Source organism: Gambusia affinis, linkage group LG22 (genome assembly GCF_019740435.1).
Source record: "Gambusia affinis linkage group LG22, SWU_Gaff_1.0, whole genome shotgun sequence".
In the NCBI taxonomy this organism is placed as follows: Eukaryota; Metazoa; Chordata; class Actinopteri; order Cyprinodontiformes; family Poeciliidae; genus Gambusia; species Gambusia affinis.
Genome location: NC_057889.1, coordinates 1,782,501 through 1,806,868, shown reverse-complemented (window position 1 = coordinate 1,806,868; position 24,368 = coordinate 1,782,501). Strand labels below are relative to the sequence as shown.

At 41.2% G+C, this 24,368-nt stretch overlaps 1 protein-coding gene across 1 annotated transcript in view; it reads left to right on the top strand.

The window, feature by feature from the left end:
* The first annotated feature begins 822 nt into the window (after nt 1-822).
* The window catches only part of nmbr (neuromedin B receptor), a 36,551-nt gene continuing 13,005 nt past the window's right edge, over nt 823-24,368 (top strand). Inside the window, exons 1-4 of the mRNA XM_044107175.1 lie at nt 823-968; nt 1,131-1,632; nt 19,783-19,924; nt 20,937-21,152. Of these exons, the coding sequence (XP_043963110.1) occupies nt 1,205-1,632; nt 19,783-19,924; nt 20,937-21,152 (786 nt within the window). The 5' untranslated portion in view covers nt 823-968; nt 1,131-1,204. The remainder of the gene's footprint in view (nt 969-1,130; nt 1,633-19,782; nt 19,925-20,936; nt 21,153-24,368) is intronic.

The following is a 24,368-nucleotide window of genomic DNA, read 5'->3' as shown; positions in this document are numbered from 1 at the left end:
GAAAAAACCCAAACATCTTGATGACACACGGTGGTGGCAGCATCATGCAGTTGGAACAGAAAGCTGGATGGAGCCTTGAAGACTTGATGCTGCCAGCAGGACAAGCATTCTAAACATCCATGGTTTAGATCAGAGCAGGTTCATGGGTTAGAATGGCCTAGTCAAAGTCTAGACCTAAATCCAACTGAGAATGTTTGGCAAGAATTAAAGATTGATCTTCACAGACATTTTTTATCCAAAAAACAGACAAAAAAACAACAACAGAAGAACAAACAAACTAGAGCTTGGTTTATTTTTAAAAGAATGGGTGAAACTTTTTAATCTTCTGTTTTTGAGATTTCTTTATAAAAATGTCGGCAATACGCAGGGAGAATCTCTAAAGGCTCTGCAGCAATTAAACCCTTTACGGAACATTAGCTGGGATTTGTTTGTTTATTTTGTTAAATTACGAAAATGAAGTCATTATTCTGACAATAACGATTATCACAAGAATGTTAGGAGAAAAAAGGTTGTTTTAGTGATAAAAAAAAAGCTCCGATAGAGTTACTGTAGAAGAATAATGATCATGTTTTTATCACTGGAATTCAGATTACAGCTGAAATGTTCCAGCTGGGCGATTCCTGGAAACAACAGCAAGAAGCAAGCCAAGAAACAGCTGGACTGGTAGAGAACTACACACCCACACACACACACGCACACACACACACACCCGCAGCAGACAGCTGGGTTCCAGCATAAACACGCGGAACATGCAGTAAATCCTGCACAGACAGAAACAGAAACAACCATCGGTGTGATTTGATTTAGTTTTGCCACTTTTTTCGCTCCCCAACATGACAGCAGTTTTAAGAAGGAGATTCTTCTGCCGTGGCTTTCTGTGGTTCATCCTCCTGATTTATTGAGATGCACGTGGAAAACGAGCTGAATGAAGCGCGCGCACAGCAGAGAGGGAGGCTGCTCTCCAACAGGTGCACCCCCCTCGTCCTCTTCCTCCTCTTCCTCCTCCTCCTCCTCCTCCTGCTCCTCCTGCTCCTCTTTACGCGCTCAGCTCCCTGCCTCTGCTCACTCTGCGGCTCAGACCTGCAGCCCTCAGCTCAAGTGTTGCTCCAAACTTTTCTCTCCGCTCTCAGGCTGATCCAGCTGCACCACCGCGCTGGTTTTACGCGCAGCAGCTCCTGCAGCTGGAGCTTCCCTCCTCCGCAGCATGGATGACGAGTTCCTCTCCAACCTCTCCCCGGCTCCCCCCGGAGACCCCGAGGCGTTGACCCCCAACTCCACCGTGGAGCCCGGCTGGTGGGGGGCCTCCGACGGCGGGGAGACGGTGCACTTCGTGGTGCGCTGCGTCATGACCTCTGTCTACATCCTCATCATCACCGTGGGTCTGCTGGGAAACATCATGCTGGTGAAGATCTTCATCACCAACAGCGCCATGCGCAGCGTTCCCAACATCTTCATCTCCAGCCTGGCTGCGGGCGACCTGCTCCTGCTGGTCACCTGCGTGCCCGTGGACGCGTTCCGGTACTTCTCGGAGGAGTGGGTGTTCGGCGAGGCGGCGTGCAAACTCATCCCCGTCATCCAGCTCACCTCAGTCGGCGTGTCGGTGTTCACGCTCACGGTTCTCAGCGCGGACAGGTAGGAGGACCCGGTGAACTCCGGAACAAGTTTTATCTGCTGGAAGGAAAAGCTGCAGGAGTTCTGATAGTGAACAGACAAAATCCACAGAAATATGACATCTTTGCATGCGATTTTCCTAAAAATAGAAAAATAATGGAATCAGCTTTTAATTAAGAACTGACAAATATTATCGGTATGTTTACAGCCTGGATTAAATTAATAATTTGACACTGTGTGGCTAAAAATCCAGAATGAATCAAACGATGATTTTTGTTCCTTTTGTTTTTTATCATTTTTAAGTCAAAAACACAAAACTCGAGTCACATTCCTGCTCTTGATCTTGGGTTTGTAGTTTCACCTCAGCCTCATTTTTATAGCATCATTGAAAAATGTGACGTTATAAAATCACATTTTTTCTGACTGCAGCCGAACAGTCAGAGAAAAGTTTTCAACCCCTTTTATCAAACCACCAACAATAAAATCTGGCATTTTTCCACAAAAACTTAAAAAAAAAACTTAATATCAAAGTGAAGGTGATTTCTACAAAATAATAATTACATAAAATATGTAACACAAAAGGACTGATTGCATAAATATTCACTTCTACAACTCAGTATTTATTTGCAGTCGGTCTCAGTCGGGCTCATCTGCTCTGCGGTTTTCTTCCATTCTTCCTGCTGAACTGTTAAACCTCTGTCAGGTTGATTTGGATCAGCTGAGAACAGGTCTGGGCTTTGACTGGGCCACTCTGGAACCTTTACCTCACTGTCTGTACATCTTTAGCGGGATGCTTTGTGTTGTCGTTTTCCTGGATAATTTCGTTTTCCGTCCTGGCAGATGGAAACAAACTCCAGGATTTCCTGATATCTTGATGCTCGGTGCGTGTTGCGTCCTGTCAGCCACCGTAACGTTGTGCAGTACATCACTTCCACCAGTAGTGAAACAGTCCACAGCATGATGCAGCCACCGCCATGCTTGACGGTTGGTACGTTGTTTTTAGGTTTGAAAGTCTCACCTTGGCTCTTCCAAATATTGTTCTTGCCATTTTGGAGACGTCTGGATGATGACCCAGAAAAAGCTTCTGGGTTGGTCAGAGACTCGACTCCATGATTATTAAACATCTTCAGGAGAAAAGCAACCAGTTTAATTGAATTTGACCAATTTCATGACGAAAAAAGAAAAGAATTAAGCTTGTTGGTGGCAACCAAAAGCGAGGATATGTGTATATTTGAGCTTATTCAGCTCAGAGACAACAAATGAACAAAAACACTCAAAAAAGATGAAATTGGTCTGAAGAAGCCATTTTAACCCAATCAGCCATGCAGGACAATTTGTTGTCCTTCTCCTTTACCTCACAGACATTTCTGCAGGGTTTGTGTTTATTTTGGGGGCAGAGATTCCTGGTGGATGATTCCATCTTGAGTCCATTATCTGGTGCTTTTCAGACAGATTCCTTATCATTTACCTGCAGAGTTTTCCTTCATCGATCTGTTGCTCTTTCAGTCTGTGCTGACCAAAAAAGTTGAAAAAGAATTTCAAACTTTAGTGTATTATCTTTTTCTGAATTTAAGGTTTGCATGGATGAAACATTCACAGGACAGAAGATGATCAAGTTGTTTGCTTTTGTATGTTTTAATGTTTGTTCATCTGCTGGGATCGTCCACTGGTTGCTGATCAGATTAATAAAGGATGTTTGTTCTCCGGTCAGCATGATGAAGTCATCAGAATCACTTCAGGCTCTGTTGGTTTTCATCCTGCTGGTTTCCTGCAGCGCCTCCTTCTGTTGCTCAGCCAGGATTCTGGTCTCTCTCCAGCTGAGTCGAGTTTATACCAGAAACTATTTGTTTTCACGGAGCAGTGATTCAGAAACTCACCAGAGTTTTTGCTCCTGCAGTTTAATCTGCAGCTGGAAGAAACGCAACCTGCTGGCTGATTTTCATGCAGCTGCTGCGTCTCTGACACACTTTACCAGTTTATTTTAGTTAAAGTACATCTGATATATAACTGGGAGATTTGATTATATTGTACATTTCAATAAAAATCTAAATCAGTGATGTCAGAGTCTGACATAAATTAAAAACTTGGATAAAGTCGCAGTTCAGTCTGGATATTTATTGAAAAGAAGTTTTTCCTTCTGTTCATTTATCATAATAAATGTTTATTATAAAACAAACTTAAGCTTTGGTTTAACTTTAAATCTAAAACAAGCTCAGTTTTGTAGTAAGAACTTATAAATAATTCAAATAAAAATAACTTTGGTAGCAGCACAGCATTCTGGGGATTGTAGTAAAAATGGAGGCTTTGCTGTGTTTTTGGATCTAACAGACGTTTGGATATGATCATACTGTGGACCACGTTTAGCCCACGAGCCTCATTTTGAACCCTGTGACTTATAAAATTAGCTTTTAGATTGTCTTTATGGAGATTTAACTCAAAGAAAAATAAAATAGGAATACTTCAAAAGCTCAGAGCAGAAATAAAAAATGAAACTTAATTCTTAGATTCAGCTTTTAGACATTTTTCAGAAGATTTCTGCTGGAAGAGAAAAGAACTGGATGTTCAGTTTGTTCTGACTGAACTGCAAAAAATCTGCATTTATTGCATAAAACTTAATGATAAGATTGCATTATAATCTGTTAGTATTAAACATATTGTGTCAGAAGGACACAAAGGTCCATCAGTCAGGGCACCGTCATAACGCAGAACAACAGCAGGATAATAATAATAATAATAAGAATAATCGTAGATGTGAGAAATGATGAGGAGAAAAATGTCAGACTTAAATGAAACAGTGAATGAGAGGGACAGAGTGAAACTGGCTTCAGGAGAGTTTGTGATGCTGCAGCAGAACAAACGGAGCCACCGGACCCAGCAGACAGAGTTCAGTGCTGCCGGTGATAAATCACTGGGTGGAGGCTCAGCGCCACAAAGAGGTGGTGCTCATGTTCCTGAGCTGGGAGCCGATCGGTCAGAGGACGAATTTATCAGCTCATTGCTTCTCCATAAATCAGAGTGTATCTAAGGTGGGACTTCATGTTTTAATGGGTTTGGAGGAAATAAGAGCAACATCATTAAGGTTTGTTCAGCTCTCTTAAGGAGACACTTCTTAGACTTTGACTGGGACGTTTCAGCTCAGCTTATTGTGTCACGTTGCTTTAGAGAAAATAAGCTTTGTCATTTAATCTTTACAATCTTCTTGACATTTAACATCTTTAGCATTTTAGCATTAGCTTCCATTAAATTCCATGTTAGCACAGTGCTTTACTGTTCATGATTTGTGCTTTAGGGTTTCACAAACTAATGTTTTAGTTAGCGGTGTCTACTGCTGGCGCTTAGGAAGTCTGCTCAGTTTCTGCAAAGCAACTGGTGCTTTCACATGTTGTCGAAGTCTCCAGTAACAAAGAAGAAGTTGATAGTTTATAGATTTGCCTCTAGCCATTTTTTATTTTTTTTTTAAGAAAAATTGATTGGGAGGTGTGAAAAATCGAAAACAACAAATCAACAAAGTGAGAAAGTTGACATAAGTCCTTGCCTCGTCCTGACTGCTTGGTGTGAGGCTGTGCAACAATTAAATCTCCTACTCCAACATCTCTCTGACCAGCTTTCTAACCGTGCAGCCAAAGATTTAGAGGAATGGCAAAAGCAAATGAGGTGGATTAGTTACTTGGATGATACTCGTGACCACATTTAATTTTCCTTTGAGAGTCAAAGGAGACGGTTTCATGAACCTTCTCAATTTCTTCAAAGTCATTACTACTGTGTTCCCACCGGCATCGTGTTAACTCACATCAAACCTCTGGTTCTGTACGGATGTTTGCTGTTGGTATGAATTCTGAACTGTGTTGAAGGAAGTCACCTGTGACATAATTTCTTCTCGAAGCACTTGCATCCCTCTGGTGTCGCCTCATTTACTGCAGAAAAATGTAAAACAGAGAGAGATCAGAATTTAAAATATTCAGAATAAGAGTTACCTGCAGCTCCTGGAGGCCCCGAAGTCCTAAAGGAAACTCAGAGGTTCTTTAAAAGTCATTTATCAGAGTTACTAAAAGCACAATAAAAACCTTGAAATAGATAGAAGAAAGAAGCCAATGAAAGCAGCAGGGAGTCGTCTCTTTTGTTTCATCAGTTCCTTTCTTTATCACATTTCCAAGGTTGATTGTTTTCTCCCCCAAAGTTTCCTCCTGACTCCATCTTACTGCAGATCTCTGATGGATACTTACAACCTTTTGGTCCATTTATGGTTTAAAATGAATGGAAATTGTGTTCATTCAAGGACATCAGGAAAATCCATCCAACATGACATTTAAACCACAAAAATACAATAATGACACATGGAAATATCAGAATAATTTGTTTAAAATCATGTAATAAAGCATTAAGTAACACTTTTGTGAAGTGATCACCTTGTTCTGACCGAACGCTCCTCCCTGCATCAACGTCCGCCTCGCTAATGAATGACAGAGAAAATCTGGAATCAAATCAGCAGAGGCATCTAATGAATCATATTATCTGAGTTCACGGTGTGTGAATCATATTCACAGTGACGTGTGGCTCACAGCCGCCAGGGTCCATCATTGTAACGGCTCCGGGACCGTTTGTCTGGAAAACAGTCACACATGGCTTCATCTGATGTATGGAGATGATGAACATGTTTTAAAAAAAATCTTCAGCAATGACTTCAACATGTAAATAAATACATACATTAAAATCACCAGATAGAAAGTTCAGTTCATTTATATGAATTTAATCTGCCTCAAAAACTGTCAAAATGCTTCAAAAACCAGATATATTTACTACTGGATCCACTAAACTGTTTATCTCTGATTTATGGAAGTAAGAAACACGACTAAATAAAACAAGAATCTAATGCTAATTTTCTTGTGAATGAGCAGGAAGTGATTTCTGACTGATCACTGAATGATCTGAGTGATGCTGGAAAAAAAACTTTACATAAAAATTAAGAGCACAAAATGTTTCTTTAAGATAAAATGTTGCAGTTTGATTGGATCAGGATCAGCAGGTCTGGATTTCTGATTTTCTGAGTGATGCTGCCGTCTTCATATGATGCAGAAACGGTTCTATTAGTTTTAACAGATAGTTCTATCTGTCCCGTTATGAAAATCTGGGAAAAGAAGAGTTTACAAATATTTGTTTTTCTATATTTTATCCCGTCACTTTGTGCATCCATGTTTTTCTTCTTGCATCATGTTTCCCAAGTTTGAAGCAGCAGAAATATGTGCAGGAAACTCCTGGTGAATCTTTGAATTTATATTGAAGTTTAGGGTTTAACTAAAACTGGATGTTGAAAATATTTCATTCTCAAATTTCTCCAATAATTCCCTGTACAGTTTTTTTTTTTTTTTTTTTTTTTTTTTTTTTTTTTTTTTTTTCATATTTATCAAGTTGCATTTTGTTCCAGTCAACCAATATCAACACCGGGTCAGTTTTAGTGGATGACTTCGGTCTTTATTATATGTTAATATTGTTTAATATTGTTTTATTTCTCTTTGTCCCTGTTTTCTGAGCTAACCGGCGCCCCCTGCAGGGACATCAGCTGGTTTTCTTTGGTTTTCGGAGCCGACCTTGGATTAAAAACCAGCAGGAACTCTGACTTTGTGCGATTTCACAGCAGGGAGCTGTAATGAGACAAAGGACGTCCAGAGCTAAATATTTCATAGAGAATTAGGAGTTAATTGCTAATCAAGGCAGTGTTTCATGCGTCAGAGCCTGTCATTGGTTATTAATGATCAGTCAGCGCTCAGACAGACTAATCAGTGATCAGCAGCAATGACGTGACGGTCAGACACGAGATCACGTCTCTCACGGCGCAGTGGAAGCAGCAGCAGCGCGCCGAGCACGCTCAGCGAAAACCTCTGTGCGTCGTAAATGTCCGTCCGGTGAATTGTTGAATGTTTCTAACAGGCGGCTGAGAGCATCAGTTAAAACTCTGACAGCAGAGAGGGACGGCCCACAGGCAGCAGAGGATTTACAGCCGGCCGGTTCCGATCCGATCGGATCATCAGATGCAGTAAAATGATCCAGCGATGTGTGAAAATATCATTCCCTCCCACGTTTAACTTCCTGCTCTCGGTCCATTAAGTCCGCTGGATTTATCCTCTGTGGAGAAAACGTCCTGCATCTGTTGAGGTTTTATTTTCCCTCCTGAACAGACACTTAAGTAAGAGAAGCTGATTGTGACTAATTTAATCAGCTCCGTCAGCTGTGTGTGTCAGACTGAAGGAGAGTGTGTCTTCACACAGCAGCTCGGTTATTTCATTTGAGCGTCTTCTTCTCTGCCTGCTCCTCTGACCCAAACATCATAATCCATATTTTTATTCAAACGTCTGTAGAGACAGAGCAAACAAAGCAGTTACACCAGATTGTCCTTCATTGATAGATATATCTGAGCTAGATCTCTTGCATGTCATTATTATTGACAACCAGAAATTACACGCATGCGCACAACGCCGGAGGGCATAAAGCTTCTATTACATGTAATCCATGGCAGAGCACAAAATGAAACTAGGAGATGTTTGAGTCCGTTAGTGCACTGAGCCACAGCAAAGGGAGAAATAACATATTGTTGAAGAACAACTCAACTTTTTCTGTGTCTTTTACGCTACACGGACTTGTTGCCATAGCAACTAACAACAACGCCACTATATGGTTCAGAATTCAACACTAAACAACTCAAACATTTCCCACACACTGAACAGAACATTCAGTCCGTCACGGTTTTATGTTTTCACGCTTGGTGTTTATTTTGTGATTATTAACATTCGCTGTGGTAGATTAGCCTCCGCTAAGCTAACACAGCAGTTCTGGATTAGCTCATTTAAACACCTGCTTTACTGATGACCTGTCAGAGTTGGTCACCACGGTTTATTTTTTAACTGAATCCAAATCCACAGAATTCCACATCAGGTCTACATGCTGCGGCTGTCAAAGTCCAGCTAGCATAACTGAACTACTTCAGTCCATGTAACACGCAGGAATACGCCAGATTGAACTGGAATGTGTTAAACTCTGAGTTATGAATCTATTATTTTTTCACAACATTTGTCACTACCACAACTCCTGACTGTAAATATGAATTTACATATCGACAGAGAGCAGCGGTTTCACTGCCGCTTATGGCTTATCCCCTCCAGTTTGTCCCAGCACACTCCACTGTGCATCAGGTTTTATACGATGAGATGATTAATGCTGAGGGGGAGCAGTGAGTCAGGGCTACTGACATGCAATATTTATATGCATCTCATTGGAAAACATTGAATATGTCAAATCTCTGAAGGCTCGTCAGAATTTTAATGATGTCACAGGGAAAAAGAAGAGTGGCTCAGGTTTCCAGGTGTGTTAATTATTCAAAACTGCAGCATCTGTTTTCAGAAATGAATTACAACAAGTTTTAAACTCTGACATTTACAGCTATGGAGGGTTTATAAGAAAGAAATAAGTAAGTTAGAATGGAATAGCTGGAAGAAATAAAATGCAAAGAAAGCTTGGTTGGATTTTCTAGGACTGAATTTCCACCTATAGGTTACATAAAGTCGACACTTTATGATGCATTATTTGCACCTTGCTTTTATCAACTACTGGAATAAATATTAAATATTAAACAATACACAGTAAATATTAACAAATAAAACAAAAAAGAACAAAAAACATCAGAAGAAAAGATTCAACACATGAACAATTGTCACAATCATTATTTAATACATTTCATTGACTTTTATTAATAAGTGCAGCTATAATTAAAAAAAAAAAACATTTGATTCTGTGCTCCGGGTTTTATACTTGAAGAGAAATAAAATCTTCTGATGACTCAAATCTCAGATTAAATTACAAAATAAGAACCACTCTGCTTGTTTTGGGTTTTACTGACAGGACCTTTCTGCAGCGTCGCTGTTTTTATGCACGACTCTCAGCTCTCCTGGGATGAAGAAAACAGGACCTGGCATGCATGTCTGCAGAAAAGGTCAGAGCATTAAGTGTCACACTGGAAAGCAGAAGAACACTTCAGACTCTTCATGAACATGGAGTCTAGTTAAATCCACCTCTTGACCTTCAAAGGATCATCTGCAGATACATGAAACATCCCTGTGTTTTATTAAAACGTAGAAATAATCAGATTTAAAGGTTTGTTTTGGTACTTCATTTCAACTGGTTCATATTCTGACACCAACTTTTATTCTCTGGTTGTTTCATCAGTTTCCAGTTGGTGTTCGGTCTGAGCCAACTGGTGACGCGTCTCATTACCTGCTCAGTGGGTTTTACTCTCATTTGGACAGAATTCAGCTTATTGTGCACAGAAATGACAACCAATGTTTTCTGATCTGTTTACATGGCAAACAGATCCATTCATATCCAAACAAACCCAGCGCCATGGAGAGCCGTTCATACATCCACTCCAACATGATTCCAGCTGAAATACAATACTGTCATGTTTAGTTTATGACGCTAAATTGAAAGAGATTGTAAATTAAACAGAGTTGGGAGGAGATATCATGCAGCTTGTCAGCACAGGATCAAATTTATGATGACAAGAGTGAGTAGGAGATTGTGTGTAAAGCTAATTGGCTCTTAGAAAGTATTAAATTCAACATTTAGCCACTGAAAGCTAGAATTACCCATTAAAACAGCTTCATGAGTCTTGATCACTAGATCAGATAAAAACTATGAGAATTGATCTAGAAATTCAGAGCAAAGGCCTGGTGAAGATGCAGAAGCACTAATAAACTAATCAGTGGTTCTGTTAATTTCATGCTGAGCATAAACTGAATAATTTAAGAAATCAAGCTGCAGGAAAGTGTGTTAGACTTCAGCCTGAAAACTGAATTTACTCATTTTCTAATATTCCCTGAATGAAGAGCTGATCCACTCCGTCTTATTTTCCAGTTTTTACAATATGTATCTCTTCTTTACGTCACCCAGACAAACAGTAGTTGAATGAAGAAATGCTGCTAAATATGTCAGATGCAGGTTTTATTGTTTTAATGTTTTCTTGAGGATAGTCAATGTTTGGGAAGGAATGAGCTGCAGAGAAAGTTGAATCAGAAACAGTGTTAATGGCCAAAGTCTGCAGAAGGGATTTGACAGTATGCAGAGATGAAGTAAAAATATACAAACTTTAGAGAACTGGAAATACAAGTGGAAAAGGTCAGTCAGTTTTAGTTAAAACAGGCAGGTTGTGGTTGTGCAAATATACTGATTTTGCTTCCCAGCAGAGAAGCTGGCAGGCTGGGAGGCGTTCATTGTGTTCATCAGAGAGCCTGAGGGGAAAAACTGTCTCTGGACTTTTTCCTTCAGGTCGGCTGCAGAGCTGCAGTTTGTAAAAACCAAACAATGTGAGGACCAGCTCAGGTCCAGAGAATGTTCTGTCCTTTTCTGGCTGGGAGCAGAACTTCTTCTTTATAACACACTAACAAGGTGTAGACACCAGCCTTCCCAGTGATATACATTAAACCTGAGCTGCAGGTCCTGCAGCAGCAGCACTGACTATGTAAATGTGAGTAAACCAGCAGAGTGTGAAGAGTGTTGTGTGAAAGCAGGAAATCTCACGGCACTGAACTAACAATCCGTCTCTTTAATGGGCTTTCAGGAAGCGGTTCTCCTGGCAGCTTTTACATCCTCCTTCATTTTAAACACGACCGCTCACATTGTTCTGAACGGATTTCTACATGAAACATAAAAACTCAGAGATGTAAGGATCCCCAAACAGGAGGTGGAAATTACTATTTCCCACCTTTACAAACTAAAACCTGAGAAAATAAATCCTTTCTCCCTCTGTCAATGACTTCATCATCGACTACTCTTTCACATAGTTTATCACGTCGGTAGAACATTTCACAGAGCTGTCAGATTCACTGTGGCTAAATGCTTAAATTATTTGTTTAAAGTTCTGGAAGGATGAGAGTCACTAAATAAAGACAAAACATTTTCCTACATCCTCTTCTTAAAGATGTCTAACTGAAACTTAAAGGCGACCAGTTTGGATTCCTTGACTGGTTTATTGTAGCTCTGTGGATTATAAAAACATGTCATTCTTCTACTCTGCTCAGTTTTCAGCTGTTTTAGGGTCTCTGTCACTTTAAAACAAAAAAGCTGCTGCTGGCCACGCCCACCAACTCAACATTTACACTGATGTGAAAATGGCTGCAGATAGATGCACAATTATACAACCGTATATCTTTGAAAAGGAAAAGTGGAGTCTCCTGCACGACCAACAAAATGCTTCCAGTGGTCTCTGCATGTTAAATTGTCTTTTCCAGCAGCCATTGTACAGTGGATACAGTGATAAAATCAGCTGACCAAACAAGCTGGAACTCAGTTTGGGTTGCTAGGTAACAGGCTGGGTTTCGCTGGGGTTGCTATGCAACGGTGCAGTGCCTGCTGATTGTGACTTTGCATTTGAAAAGCTCATTTTCCAGACACACAAAAATCATGAACCTATTAAAAAAACCAGCAGGGTTTGGACTGGTTTTAGAAACCCAAATAAGTGCAAAAATGTGCAAAATGTGAAGTTAGCATAAAATGTCCTGACTCACTGCTCCTTCAGGTGACCAGCCTCTCGTTTTAAATCACCATTTTCCAGCTTCCTGTTTGCCGCTGAGCTGCAGCTCCTCATCCTCCAAACCGCCTCTGTTCGGCGTCATCCATCTGAAAGCCCATAACATCAGCCTAACAGCAAACTCATTCCAGATCTGCTACTCACCCAGCTGTGTTTCTGACTCTGGTGGTCTCCAGTGGGCCCCTAACGAGGCCAAAGGCCACTAACGAGCTCTCATCGGCTCCTGACTCGCCTGAAGGTCCTTGATGAGGACACAAGACTAATGGATATTTAGCATGGATTGGTCTGGCTAACTGGAGCTAAATCACTTCCCATCAACAGCAGGGACAGTGGGACCCCGTTGAGCTGAAGTTTTCTCTGAACTGATTACAGCTGGAAGGCCAAAGCGTTTCTGTCATTACAGCCGGGAGAACAATTGGTTTGTATTCTTTGGTTTTTCTTGGTTTATGTTGGTTGTTTGGGGTAAAATCTCATCAGTGACCTCACTGGAAAATACTTCCTGAGAAAAAGTTGATGTTTGGATATTTACTCAGCTATTTTCCACAGCTGTATCACATCTGAAAACAGATTCTTTCTTCAGCAAAAAAAAAAAAAATCAAAAAGAAATCAGGGGTCACACCGACCTGATACACAGAAATAAAAGTTCTTGCTGTTGATGAAAGACGGAAACCTGGCAGGAAAAAGGGAATCTGAGCAAAAGAAAGAAAGCATTTCTTCCCACCTTTGTATGTGCCATCGATTTTTCTCACAGCTTTCTGCCACTAAAGTGTCAACACAGAGTTGTGATAAGAGAACAAAGAAGAAGTCTTCTATTTAGAGAGATGGGTTTTAATGGTAGGAAATGGCTTCTTCTGACAGATAAAAGAGGGTCAGGAGGGAGGATGATGAGTAGAGGAATGGAGGGAGCGTGAAGAGGACAGGAAGTCTGCAGGTGTACGACTCAACAGACCCCGTCTGGTTGGTGATGTTTTATTTTGGAAAATAATGTTGGCTGATTTAAAGATGTCTGGAGCTCTGGATGTCAGCAGAACTCATCTTACAAGTTTCCAAAAGCTCGTTAATCAGCCAATCACACGGTAGCTTCTTGTGCATTATGAAGACATCTTCACTGATCATAAACTTTAGTTCTGTTAACACTAAAGATCGACACCAATACTGTATTCAGAGGAAGCTAATGCTAACTGAAAGGCTACAAGCCTCAAGCACCAATTTAGTGTAAAATATGATTTACATGCTGTATAACGCTCTAAGGTATCATGTTTATATTTTTCTCTATTGTCTGTGTTTTATTTTTGTTCCTGTATGTTTCTTAAATAAATGTTTCAGAAAAGAAGAGAACCTGAGTATGGTAGACTTTAAACCCGCTTCAAAACAATAGAAATACAACTACTTTAATAAATCTTAACTGTCAATTACCAATAATTCAACACAGATAATGAACATTATACAGCTGAAAGTTTATAAAACTGCCAAGAATTTGTGGTTTGGAAATCAATTTAGGGGAAGCTAAGTGCGCTAAGTCATTTCAAAGTTCACAACCAGATTAAGACGTCGCCTTTAGGATTTAAACCAGGGAAGAAAAATCAGCAGCTTATTATTGTTAGACTTAAAAATATGTAAAGAGATTCATTAAAGTCAGAAGTGGCTTGTTTTTTTCAGATAGAGACAGACTTCATCAAGTTGAAAATTATCTGTTAGGTTTCATGTTCTGCTAATCTGCTAATCTATTCTCTGGTAACTGATGGCTGTTCATTCATCTCAGTCACTTCATTCAACCGTTTCCCTCCATTCCTACATTTCAAGAGCCACGATCTGGTTTACCTCAGGAAGCAGTGAAACTTTCTTTTGTTTCTCAGAGCGAACCTTAAAACCTTGAAACTTTGTAATATTTATTGGATAGAAACTCCACTGAGACACTTTGGCATCTTTCATCCTCTGTCTGAGGACTGATTCATTTATCACCAGAGCCTGTAGGACTGCAAGGTTAAATCGTATTACATTCTCCTCATGCCAGAACCACAGCAATTATTCCCAACTGCAAATATGAAAAAGGGCCCAAACTTTATGAGGTTGTTTGATTTCACAATGTGCACAGCTGAACTCCAGCTTCTGGTTGATGAAGGAGGATTTCCTGCTGAAAGGCTGACAGGAGCCGCAGGTGACGCTCCGGACCGGCTGCGGTCTCTGAGCGAAGCCAGACCACTCGGCTTTCAGACGCTGCGTCGCAGCTGCTGGAGGAGCTCCAGGTTCCTCTGTGGAGTTTTAAAGAATTAATCTGATGCACTGAAGAGAACATTAAAAACTTCAGAGTGCATTAAAAACCTTCAGGAACGCTGCTTCATGTTGGGGGACATTAAATCCTTCAAAGTGGAGAGAAAACAGAAAAATGTGACAAAAATATCTGCAGGTTGTAGCAACCTGGTGATCCTTTATGGGGAAAAACATGGAGCTGATTGAAAAACAAAACTGTTCAAAGAAAGACTGATGGAGATTATTTTTTATCATCAGCTGCTAAGCTGGACGGTCTGACCCGACATCTGAATCACATGGCTGAACTCCTTCATTGATGTCATCCTGCCTCGGTAACGAGGCTTTTAATCGATACAGGTGACCTGGAGCAGGGAACCTGCTGCAAAAAGTTATTTATTACACTGGAGAAAATGATTCATGGATTCTTCAGAAACTCTGAGCTAAGAACGATCTGGTTCCAGTTTGGGAGGTTTACACCAAGGGAAGCAGTCACTGTTTTATCCTGATCAGTAAAACACATTCAGACAAACAACCAACTGGATCGGCGGCGGCGGCGGCGGCGGTGGCGGCGGCGCATCCAGGCAGAACTGGATCCTCTGGGACTCGAGCACACAGCTGTGCGGTACTCCTAGTCCCATCTTGGACATTAATTTGGAGGTTTAGTTTTTCCTGAAGGAGCTCAGTGTGGAAGACACCAGCTGTGGTCTTATCATGTGTCCAGCTGCTGCACTCTGTCTCCATATTTAACACCATCAGCTCCTGGAGGAGCAGCTGACTCTCAGCTCCATAAATGACTCAAACAGCAGGGGGTGTCGGCACTAACTGCAGCAGCCGAAATGGACCGGCTCTGGGTCCCGAGTGAGCAGACTGTGTTCTGATTGGATGTGTGACGTGGTCAGAGTCTGTGCATGGCAGCAGCCTGACATCGTCACGCCAGCATCAGGAAGATGGAGCGGCGCCGCCGCAGCAGGAAAGCTTCAGCCAGACTTCACCATTTTCAGCCTTATTCTGGTTTTTGTCTCAGAATAAATAGACTGACAGAAACATCAAACCTGATCAGTGAAACACACTTTTCCTCCTTAGTTGCTATGGAAACCTGGACAAACATTATCCATCATATTCAGATCAAAAGTCCACTCGGAGTAAAATTAATACCAAACATTTCTGTTTGATTCAACTTCGAGTCTCAGAGTTTGAAGTGATAGATTATAATGTGAGTTTAAAAATTATTAATAATTCCATTATGTTGTCAAATATGGACCCATTTTTCAGCTTCTTAGAAGTTTTTCAAAATAAATCATTAACAACTAGTTACTCATTTATTTACTCTCCTCTCTTATGAACAGATTAACGAATCTGTTCATATGATTTTTATAACATTATAATTAAATGTTATAAATGTACAGATGTCTCAAACATCTGGATTAATGACTCTGCCACGTTTCATTACCATCACAGCCAATCAGACGTCTCTGTAGAAAATACATCATCAAAACATATTTCTGTGTAAACAGAAATGAGTTAATATTGACTAGTAGCTCATGAAATGTTCATAAACTCTCTTAACTCCAAGTCTTAATATGTAAGATAAAAAGAGTGCATTACCAATGTCTTGTTTTGTTACTAAAATGATATAAACTCATTAATAAACAATAAAAATGAACAACTTGACAGGCTACAGGTGCAGCCAGTGCCCCAGAAAGCCAACATACATCAAGATCCTTCAGTGAAATCCTGAATTTACTTGATGGATGAAAATAAACAATAAGATGCCACAGAGACTCAGAAAATCCTGAGTGGGAGGAGAATAAGCCCAGAAGAATCACTCTTCATCAAAGAGAACAAACACAGGCAGGAGCTCAAGCCTCAAACAAACTGTCGTCGTTGGAGAACTAGAGGTCACGTCTAAGAAATCCTTGAACTGAGGTTTGAAACATTTCTGTTGAACAGCTGAGATATAACAGTTTAAAGGGAAAGACAAGAACTGAAATATATTGGAAGTGAATTAGAAGTTGCACTCTGCAAAAACATTTCCACTGTTCCAGCAGTTAGGAAAGGGAAGATGGCAGGATATTTATTAAGGTGGCTGACAGACGCAAACATGTAGAAAATGTGAAACTGAGCTGCAAACGCATGAATGATGCAAACTCCAAAACACACAAACAAAAATGCAACAGAAAACGGTACAAACACAAAATGCTGTATCACAGCAAACAGAAGCGAAAGGGAAATTCAGTAAACAACAAAAACAGCAGAAAGAATGAAGTGTTGCAAACTCGCTCCAGAACCAAATGTCCTCCAGGCCACCAGGGGGAGTCGACCTGCAGACACTCAGTAAAGAAGTGATTCAGTTCAGAAGAAAGTTAGAGGAAGAAAGAAAAAGTGTCTTATGCTGCATTTCAAACATGCAGTATTTTACAATAATACAGCAGCATATTTACACAGGTGATATTACCAACTCCAGACTCCCCCTAGTGGTCTGGAGGACTTCCGTTTTTGCAGCGGGAGTTTGCAGTATTTCATCATTTGCATAATTCTTCCCTTTGCCTCTATTTCCTGTGGTTGCAGCACTTTTAGATTTCAGCATTTTTATCTTTCATTTGTGTTTTTTGTGTTTTGAAGCTCGGATGCTTTCTGTGTTTGCAGTCCGTTTTGCTGTTTGCTGCTTGTTTGCACTTTTTGGCCCCATAATTTATGCTTTGATCTATAAATCATACATGGAGATAAAAAATAAAATGAGCATAAGAGCAGGACCATGGAGCTTCAAAAATTACGAAACTTTCTAATTTTGTGGATCCACTTAGATTCTGTTCATGTTTCTGACTGTTTTTAGGTTTGTTTCAGGTTTTAAAGTTGCACTTTTCTATGTTCTTTCTCTTCCATTTGAGAGACAAAAAGTATCTTCATCTGCACTTGTATCAACATGTTCTCACATTCTAAACTGATGCGATCATTTAAGGTTTTAAATCTTCTGAGTGTCCAGTTCGGTATTTCTGTTTAAATTCAGTCTAACTTATGGAGCTTTTAGCTGCAGTGAATTAACAGATGGCTGATAGTCACAGGTCTGAATTAATCCTGCTCCGTGTGACTGTGCTGCTAAATCACGGATATGCATCGCCTCTCAGGAATTTAAAATGCACGAGGAGTGATTGAAATGACAAAGTGCTCCGGCTTCCCCTTTGTCTTTTTGCAGCCTCAGCCATCCAATCGCTGGTCGTTTTTCATCGTTTACGTCACTGGGAGAAAGACTACACATTTATTTGCTGTTTGCATTTGGACCAGAAAACTAACGGAGATTCTTTAATGATTAATTTGAGCTTTCTATTAGTTGGAACAGAGACAGAGGCAGGATTTTATATTCCGTTTCTTTTCTCCGGGAAACAGTTGAAACTTCTGAGGCGGAGGCAGAATAATAGCTGTTGTGATGGGGGTTGTGGAGTCCCTCAGCAGTCCTGACAGAAAACAAAGAAGCAACAACAGCCTTCTTGTTTTTCTCATCACGGCTGCAGGTAGAAGCTGTTTGGTGCGGCAGACTGCAGCGTTGCATCATGGGAGCTGACCCCAACAGTAGCCTGTAGCCTGCAGAGCTGCTGCAATCTGCTTTTCATGGAAATGTTTATGTAGCGGATTCTGAGTTTCATGGAGATATGTGAATAATGGGAGAACTTTTAAGAACTGCTGGCTAAGGGGAAAGTTTTCATGTTTAAAGAAGTGAAGTGGAGGCGGACCTGAATGATGCTTCTGCTCCTTTAAAATGTCAAACCTCAGAGGATTTATGCTATACTGAATATTTTCCACATCTTCCAAGTTTTCCTTTTTTATCAGCTGGATCTCAACCAGCCAACCTCACCTAATTTCCACTCTGCTGTGGAAACACGAGTTATAGATTTAGCAGAAAATGATTTTCTATCCATCTGTATGTGATGGACTGGTGACCAGTCTGGGGTGAATCCTGCCTCTCGCCCAATTACTGATGGAGAGAGGAAGCAAAAAGCAACCAATGAAAAGGAGATGCTACTTTTCAGATCTAGTCTTCAGTCAGCCTGGCTGGACGGTGAGGAGAGGTCAGAATCTAACTGGGTTTCCAGTTAAAGGTAGACCTGCAGGGATCATCAGCGGTTTGGCTGACCGTACGCTGAGGCCTGGTTCATCCTGGGGTTTGATCCTATCAACGTTTGAACACAGCCTAACTGTGTTCAAACGCTGCTTGGTTCTGCTTGGTTCTGCATGATATTTACCTGCTTTGTGCTGAACAATCAGGTTTTCAAACGCAGTCACATTTATTCTCACCTCTGTTACAACCTGGATATCAGGGGAAGTCCTTCATTCAACAGGAAAAACTCTCAGTGTGTAGATTATTTTATAGTGTTACTCGTTTTCTCGCCTCTTTAACTTGTGGATGTTTATCCTGAAGATAAAACCTGCTTGTTTTCCTGACCCACTATGTAAAGGAAGACTGTAATAGAGGTCAGGGAAACTAAATAATGATTATTAATTAATATAGTCTTTAATTAATGAATGCAATCCGTTAAGGTCTTTTCAATGTTTCAGGGTCAGTTGATATTATTCTCATGAGTCTGAGGAGGTGCATCAGCTGAAGTTCTGACCACCATCAGTCAGTGGACTGGAAACGCTGGAAGATTTATGGCCAAATTAAAACTCTGATGTTGACTAATGTGTTTGGGTTAAAAAGGCCAAATTATTTTGTATTCTCCAGCCTCGTGACCTCATTAGACTTATTCTCTACCCTACCTGACAGACACGCTTGTTTTGTGTGGGGACAGGACTGAATGAAGGCAGCGGGCATCATGTTTTCCAAAACAACTTTACTTAGTTATAGCAATAAAAGAGCTGAAAAGCTGTCATCCCCTGAGATAAATAACATTCAGTGATGATTCACAGTCGGAGGCTCCAGGTGGTTTTGTCCTGCCTGGTTCAGGCGCTGCAGCAGAGCTGAGAGGTGTGACTGTCTGCTGACCTACAGCTGGACAACAGAGGCTACAGTCATGACACTGATCCACTGATAAGGTCAAAGACAACATCATCACACAGCAAGGGAAGACAGTGTGTCTCACTGAGAATTTATCAAACATTGATCAGATTTGTGGTTTTATGATCTGTAGGTGTTTGAACTTTAATTTTCTTGTTCATCTTGTTGGATCTTCTTGTTTTCTGTTATCAAGCAGTTTTTGTCTTGGCAGCTGATGACATGAGACTTCTGCACATAAACAGGGAGGGCTTGTCCACTTAATGCAAGCAAAATGTTTCATGTTTAAGACTTTTCCTGCTCCTGCTACTGTGAAACTTCTTGAATTTCCTCTTTCAACCTGACTCTGTCTGCCCTTCAGGTACAAGGCCATTGTGAACCCGATGGACATCCAGACATCTAGCGCCGTCTTCTGGACTTGTCTGAAAGCCGTTTCCATCTGGCTGCTGTCCGTCCTGCTGGCCGTCCCTGAAGCCATTTTCTCACAAGTGATTTCCATGCAGGTACAACAAAAACTGCATTTATCCTTTCAGGTTTCCTTCCTAAAATGTAGATTTTCAAGATTCTTTGGGTGCTTCTGGTACTGAAAACCAAAGCAGCCATTGAGAAAATTCCAGGACATTTTTGCCCATTTGGTTTGTTACCTCAGTGATCCAACCTGAGAGAAATTCAACAAACATTGGATGAGACAGAAGATCCTGTTGGAATTTCTCTGTAGAATAAACAGAACTGGGCATTTAACTGCTTTGATGGCAGTCATGGTTTTAGAGATACTTTTCACCTAAAAATGTTTCTGTTAGTTTCTCTCACATTACGTTGTGCAGATTTGAATGGTCCAAGTTTCCGATGAGGTCTGAAACGTTGTGAAGTCCAACCTGCCTCTGCCTGTTGAAGTTTAAATGATGTTTCTGCTGCTGAGCCGTGCAACTTTTCACTTGTTCACAGATTTTATTTTCTTAATTTCAAAGCGCTCTGGTCTCATCTGAGCTGCATGTAGAGTCTTTTTGTCACGGGGTTCCTCAATGCCAGAGGAATGGAAAAATCAAAGAATAATAATAAGAAACAGCATAGTCTGTTTCAATGGGCACCGTTACGAAAACCAAAACGTTTTCTTTATGTGGAGAAGAAGCTGACCTCCTGACCATAACACCCCCCACCCCCACAGGCATCCAGGAGACATCAATGTGAGGAACATGAAACCCGGAGCTGGAAATATTTAGGAGGATGATGGAGACATCAGCAGACAGTTTCATGAGTCGTTGCTTTGATTTGCCCATAATTCCAACATGTTTTGATGTTCGTTTCGATCAGACTTGATGTGTCTTTAAACTGCACGCCGTTGGCTCAGTGGGGTTTCCCATCAAACACTCGTTTTCTTCCAGCCCATTACTTTCCTTTATAGTCTATTAATAAATGACAACTGTCTCTGGTTCCCTCCACTGCCAGGTTTATGATCGTCTCAGTCTGTTTGCTCCTCTCTTCATCACCTTCTCCTTGTGTTTCTCGCCTCCTCAGAATCACAGGGACAACATGAACGTCACCTTCGTGAACTGCGTGCCCTACCCGCTGTCCAATCAGATGCATCCCAAAATCCACTCTGTGATGATCTTCCTGGTTTACTTCCTGATCCCTCTGACCATCATCTCAGTGTATTACTACCACATCGCCCGCACGCTGATCAAGAGTGCCTACAACATGCCGGGGGAAGTCAGTGAACACACCAAGAGACAGGTACGATTCTGTAGCCTTCAGAACGAGGCGGTTCAGTAATCCATGTAGCAGTAATGTGCAAGTTACGTTTCCTTTGTATGAGGTGATATTAATCCAAACCCTGAGTTACCTGGTTTGGCTGAGTACAAGACTGGAGTTCAAGGTCATATTAGTGGCATGCAAAAAGCTTAAGGGCTTCAAGAACCCTTACGAGTCGGCAGAACCCTGGAAACTCCTGGAAGGTCCCAACCTGACAGAGAGGGAAAGGAACAGAGGCCAGAGCAAAATGGACGCCATTATCCTCAGGGCTGGGATTGTTGCCTCAGTGTGAACACAAGAGGACAGACACGTAGCAATGGCAGACTGGTCTTTATTAAAGAGACACATGAATCAGTTTGGTTAAAGCTGAACGTTTCTGCAAACTTGATGTTAGAACATGGAATGTAAGCAACATGTGAAGTCAGAGAGGAACTTTGACCCTGATGGAGAACGGATCTGTCTGAATCCGTCTGATCTCACTCCACTGCAGGACTTTAATGTTCCTCAGGTCTTCAGGGAAACAATAGCTGCTTAGTTTAGGGCCAGAAATCTGAACATCGCACAACCTAATATCGGAAATAATTTATTTACTTAAGGTATATTGGAAATAACTTAAAATAAATGATCTGTCAACATACAGGAACATTTTATTAGTTTTCCGTCTGTTAAGACTATTGGGAGACTCAATCATCAGCTTTTTGCACCCAGAGCTCCTTCAAAGGGCCGTAGTAAACATTTGGTCTGCAGGGGAGGCTGTAGTGGGAGGCAGCGTGTCAGTCAGAGTGAGAAATCTCTTTTCACAAGCTTGATCTTCATGGATGGAGGACAGAAGGAGGAGCTGAGTTATTAACAGCCCCACGGCTGCAGAACACATCAGGTATCATAAATCAGAGGAGGCCGGAGTCACTGCGCCGCCTCCAGAGGAAAATATGACAAGAATCAATGCTGATGGCAAATCTGACAGTCTGAGTTTAATGGCACCAATCCAACGGGGAGCAGCGTTCAGAGAAAACAGACACGACGACCCGTTGACACGACGACCCGTTGACGCGACGACCCGTTGACACGACGACCCGTTGACACGACGACCCGTTGACACGGCCACCCGTTGACACGACGACCCGTTGACACGGCCACCCGTTGACACGGCCACCCGTTGACACGACGACCCGTTGACACGGCGACCCGTTGACACGACGACCCGTTGACACGGCAACCCGTTGACACGACGACCCGATGACACGGCGACCCGTTGACACGACGACCCGATGACACGGCGACCCGTTGACACGGCAACCCGTTGACGCGGAACCAAAACCAAAACCAGAACCAGAAACAGAACCAGAACCCGCTGGAATCATTTCATTTCCAGGCTGACTGGGAAACGTCTCAAAGTCCCATCAGAGGAGCTGGAGGAGGAACCTGGGAAAAGTTCTTCTGGGCCGTTTCAGCTGTTTTTACCCAGAACCTGATCCACAAACAGAAAACCCAGAAAACCAGCAGTCAGTGATGAAAGATGATTGGATCGACACGTTAATGTCAGACGGACCTGAGGTTCTTCATCAGCCTCAGGAATAAAAATTAACTTGATTCAGTCAGCAGGGCTCAGGAAAAACCAGGTAGCAAACTAAATATTTACTTTATAAAGTTAATATTTAAAGTTCAGTATTTAATTAGCAGATATTTTTAGATAAATCAACACACTTGATGATAAGAGGAAGTGGACTACCAAAATAAAAGTTGGGTTTTGAGAACTTCTTTATAAACTCCTGGTGAGACTTAACCACTTCACATCACCTGAGGCTAAAAAGACACATTTATGTCTTCATAAAGTAAATATGGAGAGGTTGCAGTTATTCTGCGTATGATTAATATTATTTTACTTCCTGCATCTTTCATGAGTCGACCCAGCAGTCGGGTGAATTTCTTGCTTACGGTCAGACAGCAGATCCAGTCTGACGTTTCTGCAGGATGTGGGAGTAAATCAGCTTCATCAGCTGTGATGGTGATGATGATGATGATGATGAAACATTGCAGGTGAAGATGCAAAGCGACACGGCAGTTTGAGCTTCTGCCTTCCATCCCAGAGGAGAGATGAAAAACTCGGTATCGATTTTCAGCCCCATCAAACAGCAAACCATGAAGAACAGAAAAGATGTTTGAGATGTTGGACTTTAAGAGAATCTAAAATCTCTAATGCTGACAAAACGTGAAGAGAAAAACTTAAAACTAAGAAGGTTTTTACAGCAAGAAGCACCAGAATTAGTTCTAAGGATTTATTGAGTTTCTTTGAGTTAATGAGTTCATCAGATGGACTGCTGACCGGTCCAGGGCTCAGATCACAGGAAAACCTGCAGAGAGGTTTTACTGATAATCTCAGAATACTGCAGAGATTTTTTCACTTGGATCAGATAAGATAGGAGAGAAAGGCTAAAGGCCAATGAAAATGATTATGTGTGAAATCTTCTTTAGACATGTTTTATATCAGTGGCTTTAAATATTGCAGCAGATTTTACCCACTGGGACATTTGGTGGTAAGAAGGTCAAAGGTTTGAATCCCAGTTTGGGGTCTTTCTGCATGGAGTCACATGTTCTCCTGGTTGTAAAAAAGTTAGCTGTGTTCAAGTTGTGCTACAAGGAGTTAGCCTGTCGTCCAAGCTATGCTAGTTTAAATTAGCATGTCAGAGATAAACATGCTGCAGCAGCAGAGACGTCCCAACATTAACTTTACATCTCTAAGAAGCTCCATGAAGGATCAGGACTTCCTGAATAACATTTTGCACCATCCGATGGATGGAGAACCTGAAAATCAACATATTTTTGTTTAGCTCATGTGTCTATTTGTTTAATAATTTACCAGCAAAAATAGAAAATGTTGCTTATATTGTTGATATATTGTTTCAATCAAAACGTAATTGTTTGCGATTAGTTACATACGTTTCAATTAACGAGATTACAATTTTCATTGAGTTGTCACTAATTTAAACTCACTGAGGTTTCAGAGTTTAGTTGTAATCTCTGGATGTTTCCTCATTTTTGGTAGTTTTCCTGTGGAAATGTGTGTGCGTGTGTGTGTGTGTGTGTGTGTGTGATGCTCAGGCTGTGTGATTCGTTGCATTTCTAATCTTTGAGGACATAATGAGCTCTGCTCTCTGATAAAGCAGCAGCCTTGTTGGGTATTGAAGCAGCCGTTAATGC